At 47.0% G+C, this 26,179-nt stretch overlaps 1 protein-coding gene across 2 annotated transcripts in view; it reads right to left on the bottom strand.

Annotated features, from left to right (window-relative positions):
* Nucleotides 1-9,392: 9,392 nt before the first annotated feature.
* Nucleotides 9,393-26,179, bottom strand: part of CHST10 (carbohydrate sulfotransferase 10) — a 31,274-nt gene continuing 14,487 nt past the window's right edge. For both annotated transcript variants that reach the window (XM_058534461.1, XM_058534462.1), the window contains 4 exons: nt 21,473-21,564; nt 15,357-15,591; nt 12,733-12,838; nt 9,393-11,258 (listed from right to left, as the gene is read on the bottom strand). In XM_058534461.1, the coding sequence (XP_058390444.1) occupies nt 10,721-11,258; nt 12,733-12,838; nt 15,357-15,591; nt 21,473-21,564 (971 nt within the window). In that variant the 3' untranslated portion in view covers nt 9,393-10,720. The remainder of the gene's footprint in view (nt 11,259-12,732; nt 12,839-15,356; nt 15,592-21,472; nt 21,565-26,179) is intronic.

Here is a 26,179-nt window from a genome sequence, read left to right as displayed (position 1 = left end):
GGTTCCCACTCATATTTTTTAAGCCATCTTTCATTAATACTGGAAGGCAGAATCAACAGGATGCTGTGGCTTCCCTGCGTAGGGGACAATTATCTCAGGTGATGCAGGTTGAAGGTTGTCAGTGAAGTGTGCACATGATAACAGGGCAAGCAAGTCACCAGTCAATGTATAGAGCACAAAACTTTTAAAGAAGGAAAACCTCAGTGAGTCACATAAAAATTAAGCAAACATTTTATATCTATTTACCAACAATGGAAGCTGTAGGCTTACCAAAATCAACTTAAATTACATGTATAGATATACAGATATGTGTGTATGTGTACAGATAGACACACATGCAGAGACACACACAAAGACACACACAGATAAACACACACACAGCTTTTTTTCCATATCCTGATTTTACTATGTTTGCTGGGTTCTTATTAAGAAAATCTTTCTGTAGAATAATTAATTTATCTGCAAGTTTGAGCAGTTGTTGAATAGAAAAATTGCTCATGAATGCTACATGTTTGGTTTTCCTTAGCTGGGTTTTATTGCTGCTGATGGGTGTGCAATTCTTGACAGCCAGGGGAATGATTTCTTTTTCTGAAACTTCCACCCAAGCCCTGAGGAGTGTCTGTTCAGGCCGAGCAGGCTGAGCCCTCGCGGTAGACACGTGCTTTCTCACCGCAGGGGAAGACAGCCCGTCGCAAACACAAGAGCTGCTCTGGGCCCACAGGAAGCCCCCATTCCTTTCAGAACTAGACATAGAAAGTTAGCTTGATTTGCTCCAACGATCACTGGCGCAAGTTCCAGCAGGAGTAAAGTCATGGTGGAATCACACGGAGACCAAAGCGAGGGGTTCCCGATTTAAAACTAACCACCACCACCAACAGTAAAAAACCCTGCAGCCTTTAGCAGCCTCTTGCTAAGAATTACCTCCTGGGAAGGGAAGCTTCCCACTGTTTTTAGAGCTTGTGATTTAATAAAATAGACAAAATTTCTATTTCCATGGCTCAGAGCTTTTTGGCAATCCCTCTGTTAGCGTGATTTCCTATTCTCTACCTGCTCTTCAGCAGAGAAAATCTGACCGTGTGCGTCCTGGGCCTAATTTCAGCACAGTAGTGTTTTGTACTGTCGTCACTGTAGCTTCAAAGAATATCTTAGTGAGCTTGCTTGCTCACATAAAGGGAATCTGAGCTTAGCAGGAGCTAGAATAGGAAACAGCGCCCTCTGGAGGAAGATGGTGAAACAAAGCTGGCAGAGAAACGGCCAGGGCAGGACAGCTTGTCGTCAACCGTGGCCTGAGGACCCCGTTAACGTGTGCAGCCTCTGTTCTTTGACGTCCCCAAATGAAAACGGCTATTCTCACTTCTTCCCTCCTGTTCATCTTCTTATACTTGGAAGTGTATGCAATATTATCCAAGTCAGAGGCCCTTGACATTTTCCTCCTAAGGAACCACTTTTGATTTATCCAAAATTTTATGCGTTTCCATATGTGGCTATTTTTAAGATCAGTGAGAGATGCCATCAATGGGAATGCCGAAACTGCGAAATATCAGGAAGTTAATTAAAATTAAACATGAGGTTCCATGCAGATATTCTGGGGGAGAAGGAAATGGATTGTCACTTTCTGCTTTTGAGATCAGATGTCCTGGGGTTTCCCAGCCCTCCTGGCCTGGGCAGGGTGACCACGCCTTTCTATGGGATGGTCCCTGGCCCAGAAGTTGGCAGCTTTTGGTCATAATTATCCAATATCTACTGACCAACTGAAGACTAGAGAATACATAGCTGCTATTTTTACTATCATCCTTCTAGTTTCCAGATAATTTCTCAGTGCAATTTGCTCATGGCTAAATTCCTTAGTTTTATTCTCCAAGTAACATGGAGATTGGTTCTAGTTTTTTTGCCCTTTAGAAACTTCCTTAAAGCCATACACTGGTTTTTCCTTTCATTAAAAAACATCTATCCATGACCCAGCAATTCCATGCTTAGGTATCTACCTAAGAGAAATGAAAACATATATCTACACAAACATTTGTAGGCAGATGTTCATATCAGCATGATTTATACGAGCCAAACAGTGGAAATAATCCAAATATCCATCAAATGGTGAATAGATAAACACAATGTGGTATTTCCGTAGGATAGAATACCACTCAGCAGAAAAAGGAAGTAAATATTGATACATGTGACAATGTGGATGAACCTAAAAGACTATACTAAGGGAAAGAAGCCGTACTCGAGTCTTTATGTATTGTATACTTCCATTTATGCGAAATTTCTGGTAAAGGCAAAACTATAGAGATGGAAAGATCAGTGGTTGCCTGTGGCTGAACGTGGCACAGGGACTGACCTCAAATGCGCACGCAGGAACTTTTTTGGGTGACGGACATGTTCTAAAACTAGATTGTGGTAATAGTTGCACAACTATATACATTTGCTAAAAATCATCAAACTATAGACTTAAAATAGGTAAAGTGTATGGCTTGTAAATCATCTCAATCAAACTGAAAAACTAAAAACATAAATGTTTTAAAGTGTATCACCTCCAGCTTCATGAAGAGCATATCCTTTAAAAAACGTTATTTTGATAGTTGACTCATGACTCATGACTCAACTCATGGTTATTGAGTTGACTTATTGACTTTAGGAATTTATTTTTGGCATGCTAGTTAAATCAATCACAGCGAAACTTGGGTGGCAAAAGAATACCACTGTTCAGGGTCTATCAGACGGGATTCTGCCTAAAGGGGAGGGAGCAGCAGAGTGTGGCAGGTGCTACAAAGCTCCAGCGAAAGCAGCAATGTCTCAAGTGGAAGAAGGCCAGGGCCCAGGAAAGTGGCAAATGCTGGTTCAGCATTCCCATCCACAACCCAGGGATGGGGCTGAGAATGAATCTTCGGGTCTGGGGTTCTGAAAAATGCCGAGTCCAGAGGCCAGATCAGTATCCAAGCAACAAGAAGCCAGGGGCTCACAGGGAGCTGCATGAGTCCTGGCTGGAACAGCAAGAAAGGAGAGTTCTAGGCTTACGTTGACTTTGTATCCCAATGTCAACATTAGGGCCTGTCACTGAGACATGAGTATACTTATTTAGGTAGGGACATGAGTCATAATTATGACTGTAGAAAACGTAGCTCTTGTATTGATACAGAACCAAAGGGTCTGTGAACTAGATGCTTCAAATCTCTCTCTTATATAGGTCCTGTAGGACAGCAAAAGGAATTCTCTTTTCCTCAGCACCTGGATTTTCAGCGAGTTTTCTGTGAAGACCTTAAAGCAATGGTTATTAAAGGGTATTCTCCTCCAGCCACAAAGAACTACTGTAACCTCTCTGTCGCAGCCAGATCTCACCACCAGGAACAGGCCTGGACAGTCAGCCCTACATCCTTCTTCCGCCCTGCTTGTGCCCAGCTCCCTCCAGTTATGCTCAGAGGTGTATCTGCCGCTCTTCCTTAAAACCTCTGGCCCTGGAGGAGCTCATCTGGAGGAGCTCCAGATCTTAAGGTGGAGCAGAGGCAACTCTGCTGGCTCAAGACGAGATTCTCACGTTCTCATATCCAAAGCAGTGTGACCTGACATTAGTTGAATGGCCAATTGTTCACAGATCATGTTGCTATCATGTACAAAACGTTCTAGAGTATATCTCACACTCAAGTTACTTTCAGAGATGAAGGAAAATGCAAATTGCTATTGTTCTTTGACATATGGCACTTTCTTAAGGAAAGAGGCAACAGATAGCCAACAAGAAGAGCATGCGTTTAGAAATGGGCAACTTGTTCACGTGTGGGGATGCTCCTTTATTCAGCATCCCCATCCTCAAGTGACGGGATGGGGAGGGTGGGAAGTAGAAAAGGTGCTCATGAGTCTTTGGGATCTGGTGGTGTAGAAGCAGCTTCAGCTCATAACTTGCTGCTCAGTTGAATGCTGGCAGCTGGGGAGGAGGGAGAGCCAATGGTTGCTGCAGCTGTGCCAGGGTGTGCACTAGACGGGTAACCAAGGCAGTCAGTGAGCGTCCTGTAAAAACACCATACTCAAAATGACTGCACCAAGTCAATTCAACATTTATGGAGCACCTACTATATTCAGAGCTACGACAATAAATGGAAACACTCCCTGTCCTTGAGGGTCACACAGTCTTGGGTGGGAGAAGGGGGAGTGGGTAGTTTGGGGTGAAGGAGAGCAGGAAATGTGAGGAACTATGTCTATTTAAAAAATTCTATCCAATGATAGGTAACTGACCTGAGGCTTCCTTGCAGTGTGAGCAGGAGTTCAATTTATTTAATCCAATATCATGTTGGCAATCACAGCAAGCCCTCAAAGACTTGCAGGAGAATGATGGCCTAATTTATCCACCTTGACATGAATGTTAGAGGCATGATAAGGCTCTGCTTTTCCTAGAAACTGTACTTGGCTTTGTAATTCATTGGCAGCATGTGCTGTGGGAAGAGGATAAATGGATTGAAGTTAAAGAATGAGGGCTTTCTTGGTTCTGCTACTCACTATTTGTATGATCTTTCTAAGTGGGTGTGTTGTACACAACATGTAAAGTGAAGTCTTGTTTTTTATCCACTCTGGCAATCTCTGTCTTTTAATGAGTGTATTTTGACCATTTACATTTAAAGTTATCATTGATACAATTAGATTAATATCACATTTATAACTTCTATTCACAGTGCTTGTTCTGTTTCTTTTTCTTTTCCTGGTTTTGAACATTTTATGATTCCATCTTATCTCTTCTCTTAGAATTACAATTATATTTCCCTTTGTTTGGTGATTGCTCTCATGTTTGCATATACATGTACAGCTAATCCAAGTCCATCTTCAAATAACATCACGCTGCTTTATCTGTAGTGCCCAGTCTACTGATAAGCCAGTCAAAGGCATTCTTAATTTGTTACATTGTTGTGGATTTCTAGCATTTCCTTCTAACTTCTCTTAGAGTTTCCATCTCTCTGTGTACATTACCCATCTGTTCTTTCATGGTGTCTACTTTTCCCATTACAGCTCTCAACCTATTAATTGGTTATTTAAAATTCCTTGCCTGATAATTCTGACATTTGTGTCATATCTGAGTCTAGTTCTGATGCTCTTCAGATTATGTTTTTTTCTTGTCTTTTAGCATGCCTGGCAATTTTTTGTTAAAATCCTGACATAATGTATCAGATAATAGGTACTGAGGTAAAAGGCCTGTAGTGTGAGGATTTATGTTAATCTGCCTAGAAGTTGGGCTGTTTAATGTTTGCTGTAGCTGTAGGTGCCAGGGGCTTCAGCTTCCTCTAGTGTGCTTGTTGTGGTCTCCTCTGTCGTCTTTGGGCTTCCTGAAGAACTCCTTAAACAGTGTCTGCACCTTGCAGCTCTTTCAGCTGTAACTCACTGTTATTACATATTTGATTCCTGTTATGTGGTGGGGGGAGGGGAAGCATTCTATAATGTTAATGATTAAGTCTCAGTCTTTTATTGGGCCTGTGTCTCTGGGCCGTGACCTTCACAAGGGATTCTTAGCATGTTTTCCACTCCTGAGGTGAGACAGGAAGGCTTGAGGAGGCTGGAACTGGGCAAATGCCCTTCTCCCATATGGGAAAAGCCTCTGGTAAAGCCGTCCCCTAGAGAGGAGGCCTTTCTTATGGAGAATGTTCTGGGCATATCTCAAAATGGTCACCTTTCTCTTCTACCTGCCAGAGCCAGCAGGGGATTTTTCTTGACTCCATCATAAAAACTGGTGGGGTTCCTGGAGGTAACTGGTTCCTGGAGCCCTGAAGACTGTCGCCTCCAGGAGTTTCTCACTGTCAAGCTAGCCCACACTCAGCCTCCAGCAACTTGTCAAAATTACCACAGAACTGATCCCACCAGTTTATGGCTCCAGCAGCTTCTGCTCTAGGTAAGCTGATCTCAGCTGTGAATCTCTGTTTTCACACATCTCTCCAGATTTCAGGACAGCAGTTTGCCCTGCAACCTCAATTCTCTGAAGAGTACAAGAAAAGGTGATGATCTTCAGTTTTTCAGGTTTTTTCTTGTTGTTAAGGACAAGAGTGACAACCTCCAAGCCCTTTACACATTGGACCTAAAACCAGAAGTCTTGTATAATCTTGAGCAAGTTAACTCCTCTGAATCCATTTCTCCCTTTGTGATAATGGAGATAAATCTTTTAGGCCTACTTCATGTCATTACTTACCTTAAAATGCTTTGTAAATAGTAAAGTACTATACTTATGTAAGGGGTTATTATCAACTTTTCAACGTCCACCACAAATTTGTGGAGCTTCACCAGGAAATGTCTATTAAGCCAGGAATTACATTTCCCAGCTCCTTTCAAACTGCTCTGTGCCAAAAGAATGAAGTAGAAGACGTGTGCCATTTCCACACCTGGTCCATAATAACGTCCCCAGTACTTCTCCAAGCTCTTTACCCTTTTCCCGGAAGCGGAGGACCATGGGACCCTTGGACGTGATGGAGCCATAAGATGGAAAAATCCCTGCCTACAAGGAACAGACCACTGGATTGTTATGTGTCTAGGAAATAATCATTGTATTAAGTCACTGAAATCTTGATGTTTATTTGTTACGACAGCTAATGTTATCCTAGCTAATAAAGAAATTGATGTCTTGATATCGGGGCTGCAGTTACAGAAACCTAAGATATGTGACAATAGGGGTTAGGGGCTGTGTGGCAAAGAAAATAGATATTGTAGGCTGGAAAGATTGCGATTCATGCTGCGGTGAAATATTGAGTGCAATGTCACCTGCGGTAATATGGGTGACGAGAAAATGGAGACTCTTAGGGAAAGTGGTGGGAAAGAGGCAAATGCTAATGTGCATTGATTATTCCTCTCTCTATATTTAGCAAGTTGAGAGAAAGAGAGGATTGGCTAGTTTAAATTGGCAAGCACAAACAAAGAGAAAAAAAAAGTCCAGAAATTTGGGCGCTTGTAGTGTTATGAAAATTGAGTGTCTAAAGATTCCAGACAATAGGAAATAAGACTAAAAAAAAAGCTTTGAGCAAAGGCCCCTTAAGACTTATCAGGTCAACAAAGTGACTCAGCCTTGAGGAAAATACAGATTATGGATGTGATATTCCCATCCAAGCTGGTTTTAGATGGCTTCAACGTAACTACTATTAAGTTAACAGGGAGACTGGCTTGCGGGTGAGGAAGCAAAGACATAATTTCTGCTCCCTACACCTTCCCTAATCCTCCCAGTGTACTTGCCACTTCTGCTGGAAACTGCCCCCACTTACCTGTGCCTGTGCAGCCCTGTCCAGCACTGCCCACACCTCTCCTCTCCTGTGAGCCTGCTGTTCTGCTCAGCTCTGGAACAACCCTGGTGCAGGGCTTGGCATGTCTGAGGGGCTTGGAAAAAGTATCTTGAACAACATAAGTTTCATCAAATAGGAAATAAGGCTTCCTTCCTCTCATGTTTAGCTGCCGTCTTGATTATTTCCCCCATTCTTATCCAGGTTTCTGCTGTTCCCTGCTTCTGAAGATTCCAGTTGAGCAGGCCATGCTGGGGTTTAGAGTGGGGAAGTTGGGGTGGAGGTAGGGTGAGGCGTAGAGTGTGTGGGGATGGGGACCAACATCCTCCAGTAACCCTCTAAGACCCCTCCCTTGTCAGAGGCTGTTCCTCCCAGGAACCCCTTAGACAGAGGCTGCCTGGGTCCCTTGCATGTAATGATCTGCAGCATCTCTGTGTACAGTCAGCCCCATGAAAATCAAATTTCATTTCAGCTCTGGACATTTCACTGTAATGGTTTTCAACTTAAGATCAATAAAACTAAAATGCACGTGAAGGAGAGAAATCCAATAAGAAAAAAGCGATTTAAGACACAAGCCTATTAAGTCCATCTGATATTAGTAAACATTTAAATTTAGGGATTGCCTTCCTTAAGACCACTTTTTGAAGGCAGAGTTGCTTCTTATATTTCTTTCAAATCCAGGCTCACTGTGATCTCTGCATTCTCACCTAGACATCTCCCCCACTCTCTCTGGCTGCCCATGTCCTCCTTACCCCGAGGTGTCTCCACCTGGGAATTAGCTGTCCTCCTTGCCCGGTGGCAGACCTCTTACCCTGACCCCGCCCCCCCATCTTGGCGCCCCGCCCCCGGCCCCGCCCCACCCTTGGCGCCCCGCAGCGCGCCATGATGGCACCCCGCCCCAGCCCCGCCCCATGATGACACTCCGGCCGCGCCCCGATCTTGGTGCCCCACCCCAGCCCCACCCCATGATGGCACTCCGGCCCCGCCCCGATCTTGGTGCCCCACCCCAGCCCCACCCCATGATGGCACTCCGGCCCCGCCCCGATCTTGGTGCCCCGCCCCAGCCCCACCCCATGATGGCACTCCGGCCCCGCCCCGATCTTGGCACCCCGCCCCTGGCCCCACCCCATGATGGCACTCCGGCCCCATCTTGGTGCCCCAACCCCGGCCCCGCCCCAGCCCCATGATGGCACCCCGCCCCCAGCTCCGCCCCATGATGGCACTCCGGCCCTGCCCCACGGCAGCGCCCCTGCTCAGCCGAGAGGGCCCAGTGCCGAGGAAGACTGCTCCACGGAGTGTGCGTGGGCGCAGGCTGAAACAGCTGCCCTCCAGACGATGCCTGCCAGCTGAGGGATGTCCTGTTACAGGCAAGGCGCTGCCAGGAAGGACACGGCCAGGTCTGCTCCAGGTAGCGACTGTAAAGCTCCTCTGGGAAGCAGGTGGGTTAAAACTGCCCCAGGTACCGAATGGGCACCTGCTCTCAAGGCTGGGAAGGAGGAGGTGGATTTTGGAGATGGCCCTTAGACGACTTCAGTGGAGGGTGAGGGGCTGCGCGATGCCACAGGGCTGGCTGTGCAGGTACGGGAGCCGCAGTGAGGAGGGTGGTGGTGGGGGCACACGTTTTGGGCCTACCGTGCAATGTCCAGATGTTCTGGTGGCAAGCTCTACTTGTCTGGCAAAATGTTAGGAAAATGACCCAAATGCCAGAGAAAAATGACCTAAATCTAAATGCCAGAGGCCCCGGGGAGGAGGGGCACCCAGGTGTCCAACCTTTTGTTTCTGAGAGAAAATCATTTTTTAAAAATTAGAACTAACTTGAAGGCCTTAAGTTCACATACATTATTCACTTGATTACAGTTCAAATAGGAAAGAGGTAATCAACCAGCTCATTAGGTGTGAAGTGATTTTAACAAGACTTTGCTAAAACTTGATAGAAAAATAACTTGTGTTACGTCCTTTGTGTGTCAGTGAGGGTGGAAGGCTACCACACCCACTGCCCCTTCGTCAGCGTCGCGGGCGGCGGCACTTGAGCCCTGCTTCCCTTCCCCAGTCCTGTCACCAGCAGCCCTCTGAGCAGACCTGTGCTGCCCGTCACTGTCACCAGGCCTCGGGGACCACGCGTGGCCACAGAGGACCTTCCCTGGAACTGCGGCACGTGGAAGGTTTGGCACATATTTTTTATTTTATTTGACTTTCACATTTACAAACTCAGGGAGCCATTCTGAGAAAGGGAAGGTTGAGGCTGCCTGGAAGAGAAACTGGGCTCATGGGCAGAGCCGAGCACTTGTGACTATTACTAGGGAAACCGTCCTGTGTCTCAAGGGCCCTCACCGTCAGGCAGAGTGGGATGGTAGCCGTGGCTTGCTCCACAGTGCCTGGAAGATGCGTTCCTGGAGGCTGCCTCGGCCCAGGATTTTATTGCTGGTGAACTTGATTATCCAACTTATAGTCCAGGATGATGGCATTATCAGAAATGGGTCCAGTGGTGAGCATTTTGCTGAGATGAAAGGAAACTGAAATGCGTAAACGGCACTGATTCTGCAATGCTGGCATGTGGCCCTGCTTGCCTTCGGCCCCAGGGGAGGGCCCTGGAAGATGACAGGTAGAGAACCGCCATCCAGACGGGACAAAGAGACGGGCCATAATCAGGATGGACATGCCCAAATGCACAGCAGCCTGAGCTCCAGACCCAACCAGCTCTTCCTTTTCCCACGCCATGTTCCTTCTCAGGTGCCCAAAGATGTTCCCTTTTTCAGGTGGAAAGAACATACACTCCCTTCACTTTCAAAATATATCTCTTGGGCTAAATGAGATAATCACTTGGCAGGCAGAGGTTCAGATACATGGACTGGCGGTACGCAGGCATGTATCCTGAAAGATGGACTGTTGAAAAGTGCCCTCGGGTCATCCCTGAATTTCACAGGAACAAAATAGTTGTGGAAAGAATGGTTTGCCTCTGTGATGATAGCAGCGCCAGGTGAAAGCCAGAGATGTCATTTTATTACTCAGATTTCACCCTGTATTAGCCCCTGTGATTGCTGCAGACCATTAGCTTCTCCATCTGTCCTCAAAGTGCTGGGTGCCATTCCTGCAATCCACTGGTGAAAGGCAGGACCACCCCACCATCCAGAGGAGCTGGGAGTGCACCCACCTCCTTGACAACTGAGGGAAATGACTCCTAATGCCATATAATTTTTCCCCCTGGTCTGTAAGACTGCAAATGTTTAGACCTTTTCCCCTTCTGAGGAAAGCAAAGGTCTAACGGCATTGGTAGCAGTTGGTGGGGCAAAGGCCCTCAATATGCCTTATGTCCAAACTGAGTCGTAACGGTCCGGGTCCAGCTTCGTCGGCCGAGGCACGCACAGGTCCATGGAGACTGCAGGAGTCTTCAGAAGGAGTGTGATGAAGGAAGTATCATTTCTGTGCCCACATCTCCACTTGGTTAGCCTCTGGTCTAACAAAGATATTTGAATTCACAATCCTACGCATTAGTTTAGCAAAAAATCTGGCTTCTGATACCCAAAGAGTTTAAAGTCCCCTTCGAAACGTGCATACAGGCGCCGGATGTCTCGTTTGCTGATGCCCAGAAAGTAGTGTTCCACCTTGGTTTTATTATACACGGTAATGCCCGGAGGGATGGTGGGGTACGACACCAAGTGGTCTATGCCAGCTTCTTTTAAGATGTACGGGGCGTCGTCTTCCAGGGTCTCGTGGTGACCAATCACACTGTACTTGATCTCACAGGGTGCGCACAGTTCTACGTACGTCACCCAGTGAATGATGTGGTCCCCAAACTGAAGGTCCAGCCACCTGTGGTTTGGATCGCCCAGGTAGCGCACAAAATCTTCAAACTGGATGCCCCTGGTCTCTGTCCGGTTCCTCCTGTACTTCCTGATGATGCCAGGGGCGATCTCATGCCTGTACCAAGGTTCAAAGCGGGGATTGTGAACAAACTTATCCTTAAATGCAGAAATCAGTCTCTCGAAGGGATCTCTTACGATGAAAAACTTGAAGTATGTTTTCAAGCTAAGGGAAAAACGAAGATAAACAAGAGGTTAAACCCGATGCTGTCGGTGGTAACGGTTGTGAAGGAGGGAAGAGTGAAGAATACCAGTTGGAGCAGCAGTGGCCACTGTTTCCTGAACCCTTGCCCAGGCCGAGCCCTGTGATGAGTGCATTACGTGCATCTCTTACGTAATCCACTCAGGCACCCTGGAAGCAGATCCCGTGAGTAACCCATCTTACAGGTGAGGAAAGGGAGGCTCAGAAACCTGCTCTGTCCAAGGCCACAGGTCTCAGCATCCTAAGGGGGCACTATGAAGACATCTACTTAACCTATGTTTTATTGTATTTGAATATTTCAAAACTTTGAGACCACTTACAAGTTTTGTTCCTGGGCAGACAATCGTAAGGGCAGGAACCATGAGTGACTGAGGAACAGCGGAGGCCAGAGAAAGTTACTTTAAGGGCATGTCTTTAAAAATTCAATTCCAAACTACCAGGGAAGGGAAAATAAGAGGGAGGGGAAGTGAGGGACAATGGAGAGCGAGGCTGCAGCTCCAGCTCGTGGGAAAGGTGGTCTGGGAGTGGGGCAGAGGTGCCAGTGTGAAGGGCCTGTGATGAGGATGACTCAACAGCGACGACACTGGACACTGCTGTGATGACGGTGTGCATCTTCCATGCCAGACACCGCTCTCAGGGCTCTGCGCATCTTAACTCACTCTCACAGAAGCCTAGGAGATCAGTGCTTGGGGGATACCAGGACCACCTTCCCCAAGAGGATCTCTGACCGGGCCTTTAACATCTGCGTTCTAAAGATTCTGTACAAGATGGGAAGACTGAAAAACCAGCGCCGGAAGCAATGAAAATCAAGTAGCTGACAAGCAAGGGAGGTCACAGCACATCTGGTGCCCTGACATTTATCTGCTGCTTATGCATTCTTATTCCTCTGGAACCTTGTTCTACGGGGCCATTTCATAGCTAATAAAGAGAACTTTTCAATGATTAGCTCAGTAATTTTTTCCATGCTAGTCTCCATCCTGGTGGTGATCACTGAGCTCAGTCTCTGCCTGTGCCAGGTCCAGTCCACACCACCATCCTGCAGGCAGCTACCGCGGAAGCAGGTGTAATGCTTTTGGAAAAAGGAACACCTAAGTGGGGTTTCCCTGCAACCCCAGTCCCTTTCTTATGAAATAAACGTCGTATCCAGTAAGGAATCCATAAAACTTAACAAAACCAAAGCAGAACAAAAACCACCACTCAATTCTATTAAGAAAATTATGTAACCTTCATTTTAATGGACTGCATAAAGGTAAGGGTGGAGAAGACATTCTGAAATTCTCGTCAAGATCTGTGAATTTAAATGCACTGAGTGCTGGGCATATGCCCGACCGCCCCTCACCAACAGCCCCCGTATTCCGGGAGCAATCTGGGAGACACGGCAAGTACAGAACAGCCTTGGGTTTCATCAAAACTGCCCCCCTTAGGAACCTGCTCCTACCGCTTCTGAATTTCTGTGTCGCTGAAGGAGGAGAGTCGAGGGAGGCCGTTCTTCTCGTGGTCGTGAACCACGTTTTCGGGGATCTCTTCGATGGAAGGGAAGGCTCCTGGGAAGTAAACAAGGGAGAAGCCCAGTCGGCGGCTTGCCTCAGTGCCATCCTTAGAGCAAGATGCTCGTCTCTTACCTCGGGGCCCCGGGGCCCCTACAACCCCACACCAGTATCCAAGTTTAGGTCATTGAATTCCAACTGCTTCTGGCGGCAGAATAAGCGAGTGAGGAAAGCTTCTGGTAATCCATAAACCAACTGGAGGAAACAGACGAGTGAGAAGGAGCGGGAGCAAGGGGTAGAAATACTGGTAATGCCCCCTGGCAATACACCTAAACTGGGTTAAATCTGACATTTAAAAAAGATCACTGCATGCAAACAGAATTCCTAAAACCAGCAATATTTATTCTGCTCTGAAATTGGGGGAAAATGCCAGAGGAGCAGACCATGACACATACAGCTGATTTAGGCCCCTGGCACTGCCGTGGGCCCATCACTCTCAACAGACCAGGCTCTCCCAGCACCATATTCCCCCGGGGCCCAAGGTGGTTCCCAGGTACCCTCGCGGCACCCAGGTTAGCACGTGGCAAAGATGTTTGGTGCAGGAAAAAGGTGGCTGATGTGGTGGGAGTGATGTGACATATCTGAAGCAGGGGTCGAGGAGGACGAGGAGTGTCTGAGGAGGAGGCAGGGCAGGACAGAGAGGCACAGCACGGGGGCCGGCTGCTGAATGGAGGCTGGAGCAGCCCATGGCAGGTTGGTGGGTCAGGCAGGTTTTTCACTCTTTTCTCAACTCAGATAAATGGAAATGAATCTCATCTGAGAAGAGGTTAGCCAGGCCTCTGCAGACCTTCACATCCATCCTTGCAGTAACTCTGTCGTGTTAACCATGGAGTCTGGTGGGGAAGAATCTCTGTTTCTGACCATCTGGGCAGTAGCCACAGTCTTGTCTGTTTTATTCATTCCTTCTCCAAATATTTAAGCATCGTCCAGAACTCTGCACTAAGTGCTGGGGATGGCTGTGAAACTCGCAAGATGAACACCTGCCCTCAAGAGGATGACAGAACCAGCTCTGTGCATTGGCGCCTGGCCCTGCTCAGCCGCCTGTCGCCGTGCAGGTGTGTCTACAGATGACAGAGACAGCCATAAGGACGTCCTTTTTCTAGTATATGGCCTGGCAAATCCTCTCCCATTTTTATCCTGCTCTTGTCAATGGGTGTTTACTTCTGTAAAGTCTGATGCTTCATACCCTGCTGGCAGATTTGTAAGACTTTTGTATATTCGTTGTTTTAACTTTGATTTGTAACCTCATTCTTTCATGTAAAAAGTCCAACATACTGTCAGATTACTCAAGAAACACGTTAATTATATACCAGAAGATGAGGCCAGGGTCTCCCTTTCCTCCACCAACCAACCAACTAGTGAAAAGGCCCAATGACAGCAAACTCTGATCCCCAACTCTGAGAACAGCAGCAGGGGTGGTGCGTGGAGGATGGGGACCCCAGGGCCATCTCCCACAGTGCTCTGAGGTCTGATTTCTGATCCAGGAAGCCACACTGTGGGCGACTGGAATTATGCTCCTTCTGAAGCTGAATTTAATGGACAGAGCCCATAATTATCTTGGATCAGTTCAGAGTAATTGGAGTTTAAACAAATAAACATGGTGTCTGAAGAGTGGTGAGTAATCAAAAACTGTCGTGAGGGCCGGCCCTGTGGCTTAGCGGTTAAGTGCGCGCGCTCTGCTACTGGCGGCCCGGGTTCGGATCCTGGGCGTGCACCGACGCACCGCTTCTCTGGCCATGCTGAGGCCGTGTCCCACATGCAGCAACTAGAAGGATGTGCAACTATGACATACAACTATCCACTGGGGCTTTGGGGGAAAAAAAAAGGAGGAGGATTGGCAATAGATGTTAGCTCAGAGCCAATCTTCCTCAGCAAAAAAAAAAAAAAACTGTTGTATATGAGGTCACTTCTCAGTGAATGATCTGATTCGTTCTCAGATAAATATCAGACTTCCTGAAGCAAGTCAACTAAACCCTCTGAATGTTGATGCTCAGTGTAAAATGGGGACAATTTTTCTACCCAAGTGGCACAGAATACTTCGTCTGCAGGTGAAGAGGCCCCCAGAGCCACCTGGCACGGGGTGGGTATGGGCCCTTCTCACTACAGAAAGGGGAGCTGGGAGGGTGTCTTCCTGGGCTCAGGGAGTGTGGCGCTTTGACCTACCAGGACAGAGCTAGTGACTAGTAAGAATCAACACAATGCATCTGAAGAGAACAAGAGAAGGATCAACCTGGGTGGGCAGGCTGCCCGAGGTGGGGATCCCACTGTGGAAAGTGGGGAGATCCTGACCTTCAGTGTGGCCCTTTGAAAACAACAGTATTGAAATTAACCCACTAACTTTTAAAGTACCACACTAACAGGAAAAACACAACAGAGAACTGTCTTAAGGGACCAGCCCTTTCAGGAGAACCGTCCCTTCCTCTGGCTCCTCTCCACCTCCCCACCCAGGTCAGTGACCTCCCAGGGCAAACCCAGATGTCCACCGCCCGTGACGGTCACCGGGCGCTGCACGCACCGTTTAACACGATCAGCACTTTCTTCCACTGCGTGTTGCCCACTTTGGGAGTCTGGCAGAAAAGAATCTTGTGCTTGTCACAGACAAATATTCGGTCCAGGACAAACTTGGAGACCGCAGTGTGTGAGAGATTCTTCAGGGTTTCATCCCTGCAGACGTTTCTGATGAGTTCTAGGCGCTCCATATAGACCAGGGGTGGAGGAAGCCGGCTGTGGGAAAGCATCTTCCCAGTCGGCTGCAAGTAATGAGAAGGCACAAGGGCTTCATTAGTAGAAGACAGGGGAGAGCCCTGCAGGATCCCCCCGGGGCTGCCCTCACAGAAACAGCAGGACTCCGCGGGCGTGATCCACCGCCAGGGGCCTGGGTTTCGGGCTACGCGGATGTGCTGGACCACAGCTCAATCAGAGACAGAGAATCTTCCTGTTCTTCCTCCTCAGCTTGGACAAACCAAGGAGGCAGGTGGGCTGTCTGCCTGTCACTTTGCTGATGGCATCATGGCCCATGATCTCCCGGAAACAGCACATACTTCTCATTCAGGAATTTTAGTGAAGGCCCGGCTCCCGCTCCGTTCTCCCTAGCAGGTCCCTCCATGTAATTCTGAGTGTCCATATGTGCACTGTACCTAAGGGCCAGCTGTCTACACACTGGTGACTGTTTTGGAGATACTCTGGTATACTGGTATATCTGGTTTATTAATTAAAAAAATACCTGAGGTCATTCAGTATGGGTTTTAAAAATGCAGAAACCGTGACTCCGTTTCCTCAGTGACAGACACCCGACTGTGTTCCTCTATAATGCAGTTTAAGGGGAGGGGAGGGTTTTGCTTGGTCGTCACGTCAGTTGTTCCAGAAGTTCAGCCACCGTGAGCAAATGCTGGAGCACGTCAGTGCTGGTTTCTGCTCTAACGGGTCATCAAACCAGGAGAGAAAATCTGTGCAAGGCTCTGACCAGACACCCCCACCCGCCAGGACAGGGGGCCTAGAACCAGGCAAGAGTGGGCGAGCTGGAAGCCCACCTCGGCCCCTAGACCAGGGGACCTGCTGGGGGCACCAGCTCTGCTGGGGTTTCCGAGGTCGGGGTCCAAGCTGCACGAGGGAAACTGCTGGTGCTTTTATTCTGTGACATCCCAATTTCTGAAGTGTTTGTCTTGATTATCTGAGTTATCTGGAATAGGTCTCTGAATACCATTTTTCCCCTCAAAAAAGACAGCATATAGGAGGTATAATTTCTAGCTCATGTGCAGCTAAGACAGTTCCTCTGTGGCCTTCACACAGAGAATACAACTCCAGTGAAAATACTGAGTCACAACTCTCCCTACGAAATTCCTGAGCTGAGGCCTGGTCATATTCTGGGATTGAATAGAGCAGAGAGGTCCGTGCCCCTGCCATCGCCATTTCTTTATAGGCACCCCATTTTTAATACCTGGGTGCTTGTAGGATTTTTTCTGTCATGATTCTAGCACATTAAAAATCTTGCCAGGATATGGGGCCGGCCCCGTGGTGTAGTGGTTAAGTGTGCGCTTGGATTTGGATCCCGGGCGTGCACTGATGCACTGCTTGTCAGGCCATGCTGTGGCGGCATCCCGTATAAAGTGGAGGAAGATGGGCACGGATGTTAGCCCAGGACCAGTCTTCCTCAGCAAAAAGAGGAGGATTGGCATGGATGTTAGCTCAGGGCTGATCTTCCTCACAAAAAAAATAAAAAATCTTGCCAGGATATGTCAGCGTGGATGTCTTTGCTGATTGTACCTGGAACATGGTGAGCCCTTTCGCCTATATCCTCAGGAACCGTCCTTTCCTCAGGACATCTGGGCGGGCGGGAGTGGGGCTCATGAGACGGAGGGAGAAAGTCATCTTACTTTAGGGACGGGCAGGGGTGTCTTGTCAGAGCCTTCACCCCACAGCTCACACAGATTCTCTCTCCTGGTTTAATGATTCCTTAGAGCAGGAACTAGCGCTGACGTGCTCCAGCGTTTGCTCACGGTGGCTCAACTTCTGGCACGACTGACATGACGACCAAGCAAAACCCTCCCCTCCCCTAAAAGTGCGTTACAGAGAAACACAATCGGGTGCTTATCACTGAGGAAACGGAGTCACGTACCATATGTTATATCTTGATGGATGCTTTTTAAAAAGGAAATATACAGAAGTTCTGACAGTGGTTGAAGAGAGTTATGGATTATGACCGTAGTTGATGTTTTCCCTTTTCAATTTTGGGTATTTCTTTAAATACACAATGAGTATATATTACTTCTTAATAAAAAACTTGATTTAAAAATACTGACTGGTGGAGGAAGCTAACCTATACAGACTTCTGGAAAGTTCTATGACACTGGTCCAAGTCCTCTGTGGAATATTTCTACCACATCTGAGTATTTTCTGTATCCAAAGGTGGCTCTGCTAAGATAGCACATCATTTTTCCCTCTTCCTTCAGCAGGATCTTCCCCCAAGTAAAAGCCACAACTGTGTCCCAGAGCCCCCTCTGAACTTCCTTCCAGGGCTGGCCTGTCCCTGTCTTACTTTCCATGGGCCCCTTCTCTTCTTGCCTTCCTCCCTTTGCTACGGAGTGACAACCACTATTTCCAGCCACTTCCTGAAGTGGCCTCAGGGCCTCTCCACTGCCCAGTAAATCAGAGATGAATCAGGATAGTTGGCAAGGAAAATGGATGCAAAATGGGCTCATTTGACTTTCCTTCTTGAGAGAAGGTTGACTTAAAAAAACACAAAAGATGAAAAAACTCAGTTCCAAATTACGACACATACTCCTTGGGTCTGCTTTAGAACCCTAGAGAATATCTATAACACAAGAAGCCTTTTGTTCATGCTTGAGTCAAAATTCTGCTGCTTTGTTAGCAGGCAGAATCGATCATTTGACAAATATTTACTGAGTCTTTCCTCTGTGCTCAGACGCAGTTGCCGAGTTTTGTAGAGACGCCGGGAAGGCCTCAGCTGAGAAAGAACACGTGTGGCACTGTGCGTGTACATGCACATGCACTGCGTGCGTGTGTGTGTGTGCTGGGGGGTGGAGGTGAGGGGGACGGAGGGGCAGAGGGAGACGCACCAGCACAGGCAGAAGTTGTTCAGTGACCCCCCCCATCCTTGGTGACATTATCCCCTCACTGTTCACATCAGGGTAGAATGTCTGCCCACAGACATCCCCTGGTTTTCCAAGAAGCTTCCGGAAAGGCAGTTCTGAAGGGAGGCTGTTTCCTCCAACCCCACTCCTTTGGCCATCTCAGCATTTTGAAATGTTTCTGCTGTTACATCTATTTATTCTCTTAAAGTTACATAGGACTTCTTCTCAAGATTTCAAAGCAGATGGTGCCTCTAATTTAACTTTATTGAATGGACCAAAATGCCCTCGTCATATCTGCAAAATGCACTAGGCTTGCCAGGCAGTCCATTTATGGGGCAGTTGTAGCAACCTGTCCTCCCCGAGGGACTGGGTCAGTTACGAAATGGGGAGAAGGATATAAGCCTTATAGAACACACTAGAAAAAGGACACCGGAAAGACTGGGACAACAAAGGTTGTCCTGGCTCCCTGCTCTTCCTTCAAGGCTCTACCATAACCAAACTCCCTGACGCACATAACCTTTTTCCAGGACGGTCTTTCTCTCTCGTGTCTGACTATTTCCTAGGTTTCCCTGGAGGAAGAAGGATGTCTTGAGATTCCTAACAACACTTCCTGAGGTGAAGACGTTCTGAAGGTGAAAGCAGGCACCTGCAGACTCACTGCCTCTGCTCCTTCGCAGAGTGACCTCTGCTCCTCCCCAGGAGCAGGAGCACCAGCCTGCTGCCCTGGCCCTCGCACGTCTCCAGGGACGGCACCAGGCACCTGCCTTCCTGCTCTGATAAATGGAGTCCACTTTAACCTCATTCCCTCATTGACGTCAACTCTTGCTCACTTAGAGACAATCTCTCTCTCTTCTCCTCACTCTATTCCAATCTTTGTAAACCTCAGATCTAACCTGGATCACGGCGGATGCTCAAGAGCAGCACAAGACAGCACCTCCAAACAAGTTCTCTTGAGAAACTGCAGAAAAATCTCCACCATTCTCAAATTTGCTTTTTTTTTTCTTTTGCTGAGGAATATTTGCCCTGAGCTAACATCTATTGCCAATCTTCCTCTTTTTGTATGGGAGTCGCCATGACAGCGTGGCCCCTGACAGACGAGTGGTGTAGGTCTGTGCCCGGGAACCGAACCCAGGCCGCCAAAGTGGAGTGCGCCAAATTTAACCACTAGGCCACTGGGGTTGGCCCTTCAAATTTGCTTTTCTTTAGCATTATATATAAAGAAAAATAATTCTCGTTCAATTGTGTTTATCGATTGGCTCCATTTTCTATTTTTTCCCTTCGCAAATAAACTCAATCAATTTTAATGACTGAGATTATTTTTCACTATTTTCCACTCAAATATTCAGCTATATTATGCACAAAATAAACTTTTAAAGGTAAGCCACGCAACCTGATCACCTTTCTAAATCACCTTTCTTTTGGGAAAACCTATGGTGAGTTTAACTTCCACTGATTCTTGGTTTCAGAGAATTCTGTCTGACCACTGCTCCCCATTTCCTTCAGCTCGCATCTGAGTTCCACGAGAATCAGTGGGATAGGGTAGAAGAGAAAGGGACAGAGGACACTGAGTTGAATGTCCAGGCCCACTACCTGCTGTCCCTGACACGCTGAGTCAGTTCCTTGAGCCTCAGATTTTCCAACTGCAAATGAGAAGAGAAATACTTACACCTCTGAGGGCTGCTCTCGAGGACCAATAAGATTAAAACCCAGTAAAGCGCTTTGTAACTGACAGGTACCTTCAACCACAATTACTCCTGCAGGCCAACAGTCTTCACAGGCAGAGCATCCCCCATCCCCTAAGAGCGACCCCAGGATGAGACATTTCCCTCTTGTTCACAGTGTGGCAGCATCCTGGCCATGCCCTGTCTCACAGCACCATACTCCTCTTGCAAAACCCTTACCCTACCTTTGCGTCATTATTGATCCAAGCAATGAAACTTTATTTCCTTAACTCTTTCTGTTAAAGCCACCCTCCTTTTCCTATAGGGATTTTTGGTTTCCTGTCTCTGTGGTCCATCCACGCTCTTTCCTTGCCCTGGAATGCTCAACCTACAAGCAACAATCCCGGCCTGTTTCCAGCGATCTGCAGACTTGATCTCTATTCCATCAATGTCCTGCGGAAAGTAAACCAAACCCCAACAGCACTTTACTCTGGCCTGGTGCATGCTCTCTAGACTTTGTTGGGTTCTAATCTACTGTCCCTACACTGCAAATCCGGGACAGGAACTGTCCCTTTCTCTGTGGTTTAATTCTGGGCTGGTAAACATCTTTAGAGCTTGCTGTACCCATTTCATTCCTTCTGGCACAACTGCAACCTAAACCTTCCAGATCTCAAAGTGTATCCCTCACCTTGGCTGGGGGACAATTAGGATTTTATGTGCACAAGGAGCCTGCGGTGAGAGACTTGAGCCCGAATGTCAGGAAGGTGCATGCAGGGTGACAGTCACAGCTGTGGGCTCCACCGCCAATGCCCACACGATCTGGGACGATTAGCCTTTATCCTGAACTCAGTTCTCTCATCCATACTGTTCGGAGGTTGGATTAGCTGCTCTTCTGTCCAAGACCCCTTCTAACTCTAAGATTCCATGATTTAGGGTCAGAGATCTCTTTCCACTCCCTCAGTTTTCTCCTGCCCTTGCCCACCATCCTCCATTCCCCCGGCAAGGCTCATTCTCAGCTGCTCAGGAATTCAACACAATCAACAAATACAGCGCACCCATGATATACAAAGCATTGTGAGGAACATAAAAACAGACGTGACCGTGCCTCCTCCAAAGAGAAGTAAAAAGATGAGCAGAATTGTGCATAAGTAACAAAAGCAGCAACTATAAAGCAGAACGTGACGGTAAGTGGAAACCAGCTGATGAGACGAGAGCACGGACAGAGGGGAGGCCAGTTCCCACACAATGGGGGACCCCGTGGGGCAGGAGAGGGTGAGCAGGCGGGAGGGAGACACCACAGGTAAGAACTGGAAGAGGCTGCCCTGCTCCTCTGCTGACCGGGTCAGAGGGGACAGTGCCCTCAGCCTCGCCGTGCCCACCTGCAGTTCCTCAGGAAAGTGCTTCTCTCCCGGCAACCTCCCCGCGTCTGGCACAGCGGTCAGGAACAGAAACTCCTGTTTGGCGCCGTAGGCTAGGAGACAGAGAGGTTAAAACGTCTTCTCATGGAGGAGCGACACACAGATCAGCGGGACAGAACAGAGGCCCCAGAAAGAGACCTGCACCAATGTGCCCAACGGATATCTGACACACGTGCAAAAGCAATTCGGTGGAGGAGAGTCTTCTCAACAAATGGTGCTCGAGCAATTGGACATCTGTAGACAAAAAAAACCTCATACTTTATTCAAGATCGAACTCAAAATGGATCAGCACAAACATAAAACTTTAAAAAAATAGGAGAAAATCTTGGGAAAAATTGATAAACCAAATCTCATCAAAATTTAAAACTTTTGCTCTGCAAAAACCCTGTGAAGAGGATGGAAAGACAAGCTACAGACTGGGAGAAAATATTGCAAACTACATATCTGACAAAGGACTAATATCTAGAATACGTAAAGAACTCTCAAAACTTGACAGTAAAAAAAATAAACAATTCAATTAGAAAATGGGCAAAAGACATGAACAGATATTTCATTGAAAAGGCTCTACAGGTGGTAAATAAACACATGAAGCCTGTTCAACATCATTAGCCATCAGGCAAATACAAATTAAAACCACAAATGAGAAACCACTATACAGCTATCAAAATGGCTAAAATAAAAAATAGTGAAAACTCCAAATGCTAGTGAGGATGCAGAGAAACTGAATCACTCATACATTGCTGGTGGTAACGTAAAATGGTACAGCAACTTTGGAAAACAGTTTGGTAGTTTCTTTAAAACTAAGCATGCAACTACCAAGTGACCCAGCAATTACATTTCTGGGCAGAGAAATGAAAACTTATGTTTACACAAAAACCTACACAGATTTTGTAGCAGCTTCATTTGTAATTGCCCTAAACTAGAAACAACTCAGCCGGCCTTCAATAGGTGAAAGTTAAACAAAAGGTGGTACACCCATACAATGGAATACTACTCAGCAATAAAAAGGAACCAACTATTGATACGCACAATAAGTTGGATGAGGCTCCAGGGAATTACATTGAACAAAAAACCCAATCCCAAAAGGTCACACACTGTATATAACATTTTTGAAAAGAAAAAATTATGGAGAGGAGAACAGATTAGTGGTTGCCAAGGGAGGAAGGGGCAGGGGTAGAGGATGGGGAGAGGGAGGTAGGTGTGGCTATAAAAGGGCAACACAGGGGTCCTAGTGGTGATGGAGATGTTCTGCATCCTGACTGTATCAATGTCAATATCCTGCTTGTGATTCTGCACTGTGGTTTTGCAACATGTTACCATTGGGTTAAACTGAGTAAAAGGTACTCAGAACTCGGTGTTATTTCTTACAATTGCAAATCTCAAAATTAAAAGTTTAATTAAAAACAAAGCCAAATTAGCAGTCAAGTTAGTGCTTACACATTAGTTTACAAATTCATGGGAACTGAGGTAAGACTAGAGGAATCTTACAAAATGCTGGTCCAGAGTAATAATTTACAACAAACTGATTTGGGGAAAACCTTTGGGGTAAAATTTGAAGTTAATGTTCAGATCTCCACAATCAAAGAAACATTTGCTTTCAAAATTTTGTAAAGCTTAATACATAATTAGAAAGAAAAAGCCGATATCAAATAAAAGCATGAAAATCAGCATAACAAAGCACAAAGGCACACTTCCCTTTAAAAAAAGTCAAAACCTACTCCTCCTGGGTCATTAATACCAACACTTTGCACACTCTCCTGCAGCCCCCACCTGCCCCAGTCTGGCTGTTACACGTCCCTCACTCCCCACCTCCCACCCCCAGCTGGCACTGCTGTTAGCCAGCTCCTGTGGCCTGAAGTCCTCCTGCAGGGGGAGGATGAAAACGCCTCACAACACTCCCATCTCCCATCTCTGACACCTTTGAGTTGTCTGACTCCAATATAAATCTCTCTGCCACATGCCTTTATGAACGCCACTAAAATCTTTTTTCCTTTTTTTATGTTTGAGTTAAAATGCAATCCTGACCAAAGGTGTGCCCAGGAGCTGTTCTGTACCTGCAGTAAGGACAGAGAGCGGAATGTACGCTGTAAAAATAGACAAAACTGCAGGGACCTCAGCCCCTATAGCTCCTGGATGCTCTCCAGGGCTCTGAGAGACCAAGGTCTGTCCCTCCTCCTCCTTCAAGTCCTTGTCATCTTTGAGCACTGACATGCTAATAAAGAAACTCACATTCCCCTCTGTCTGGTCACCTGGTGTTCCACCAACATCTACCGCTGCACTAGCACCGCGACGCTCAGCTCGGCCAGAGGCTGAACGGGTTTCGTAGAAAACTAAGCTTCCTTAGTAACATTTTACATAGGACAATGTATTCTGAATTCCAAACAATTGACTTAATCAATGAATTTTTGAAAAGAAACCTCTTTCACACAGTCAGAAGCACAGAGAACAGGCTTTGGAAGCTGTGAAACATCTCACCTTCCAATACCACACACTGGCCAGTCATCCACCAATTTTTAACATTTTTATCATTTATAAACTTCCTACTATTTGCTCCTCTACTCCCCTCGATCCTGATTCAACTAGATTCAAATAAAAACTGATAACACAATTTACATCTGGTTTTGTATTAGCTCACTTTTGTTATAGGCATCATTATATTTATAATGTTTTACAAATGTCTTTGAATTTGTCAAGGGACGTACTGCCTTGTTTTTCTAGAAGTGATCACATCCACTCATCTCCCTGACCACGCTGTGCATCCAGTCGCCCAGCATCATCACTCCATCACATGCTGGGCAGAGGGCACACAAAGACATTCAAGTCATGGGCTCTGCCCTTCAAGACTCACAACCAAGTTGAGGGGCAGAGTCGAGGCAAAAGATTGGAAGAGGAAGTCAAACAGAAGCGAGAAGAAAAACCAGTGTCTACACATACACACCAGAGTGACAAGGATGCCATTTCTGTTCACGTCTCAACATTCCATGCCCTCAAATTCCCATCACTGAATGGGATTTATTTCCCTATGATAAAGTCTAGTCATAACACCTGATTCTAGTTCAATCTGACACTGAAATTGGTTAACCAAGGATAAGTCATTGCGACAGACATCACTGTGGTTTCATTGCTGAGCTGAGGAGAGACCCTAACACTATTTTTAAGAAAAAAGGTAACCACTGCTTTAAACAGTTCAAGATAAGTCTGTTCTTCCTGTCGGCTCAAGTGATGGGCAAACCATTCAGAACAGGTAGGTGAAAAGAAAACACACACACCCACTGACTGGGATTCTGGAACAGAGCCCCATTTCCCAGGAGATAGAGCCAGAAGGAGCAGTCCCACAGACACCCGAGTTACAACTGGCTCCCTGAACACTGAGATAACGGATTTGCTATCCGCTTTTCAGGACACAGAATTCATCACATAGGATACCACCGTGTTGTCAGTTATTTCCTTGTGATGATACTTTACAATGGGCTTTTGGTCCAAAAGCAAAACACTGAACACGAGAGAATCTCTTAACAGCCACGCCTTTACAAACCTCTGTCACTTTCCTATACAGCTCCAGGATCCACGGGGGGGGTTAACTGCCTCCCCAGACAGAGGGGCCCCCTAAGACTATGTGGCTATACCCACTAAACCACAGCCCTGCAGGGGCAGGAGATGCCTGAACCACCCGGCACAAGGCCCTCTCTGATGGCCCCCGTGGGGCTGTGTTTAACTTCTCTTGGGTGCTCGACCCCTGCTCATCATCCAGAATGGCAGGACACCCTGTGTGTGAGCTCAACTTCTTCATTCAGAACTCAGCCAACCAACATCCATCCTCGTGATCCTGACCAGGTACCCAGGGACAATTAGGTAAGATCCTGTGTGGTCAAGAAAGGCTGGGTTATGTTTTTGGCCCGACAACAAAAGGCTCTCCCTCTAAGTCCACTGCACACTGCGGGGCTGACACGACCCTCACGGCCACCACCTTGGGCAGCTCTCTCCATGTTTCCCGAAGGTGGGAAGGGGGAGTTGGGCAAGTGTGCCCTGGCCCTAACGTTCCCGACAGAGTGGTGGCACCACTGCGCTCCCATCCCCTGACCACAGCAGCCACACCGAACACCAAGGGGTGTGAGGAGTTACCATTCGCCTTAATTACAGGGCTGGCCACGTGTGGGGAGCAGCACTGAGGACTGCCACAGAGCTTTCCTCCAGGTCTGAACTCCTAAAGCTCTTCATCCTTCTCTGTAGGTTTTACCTCCTATCCTTTTAACTTTTTTGCTCCCTTCACAAAACCCTTTAGAGCTTCTACACTTTTCTGAAAAGATTCAGCATACAACTTGCCACATCAGAGCAGAACGACCCCTCATTTATCAGACACCACTGAGGACGGAGGTGTTCTTTAGAAGCTGTTCTGCCTGAGAGCATCACAATGCAAAGGCACACATCTTATTTCATTATTTTTGGTGGAAGTCTCATAAAATATATTACTTCTACTCCGACTTCTTTAAACAATATAAACCACAAACAATTTAACCTCATGACCTGCCTTCTGAGCGCTCTCCTCACCGGGAGGTGACAGGTGAGGGCATCAGGAGTAATGTGTGGACTCCCAGTAACACTGATCTCACATTCTCAGCAGCTCCATTTCTCTTTTGGTTTCCCAGCCACATCCTACATTTGTGGTTC

Source organism: Diceros bicornis, chromosome 40 (genome assembly GCF_020826845.1).
Source record: "Diceros bicornis minor isolate mBicDic1 chromosome 40, mDicBic1.mat.cur, whole genome shotgun sequence".
NCBI lineage: Eukaryota > Metazoa > Chordata > Mammalia > Perissodactyla > Rhinocerotidae > Diceros > Diceros bicornis.
Note: the sequence above shows the minus strand (reverse complement) of the source record. Positions and strands in the feature narration are given on the sequence as shown.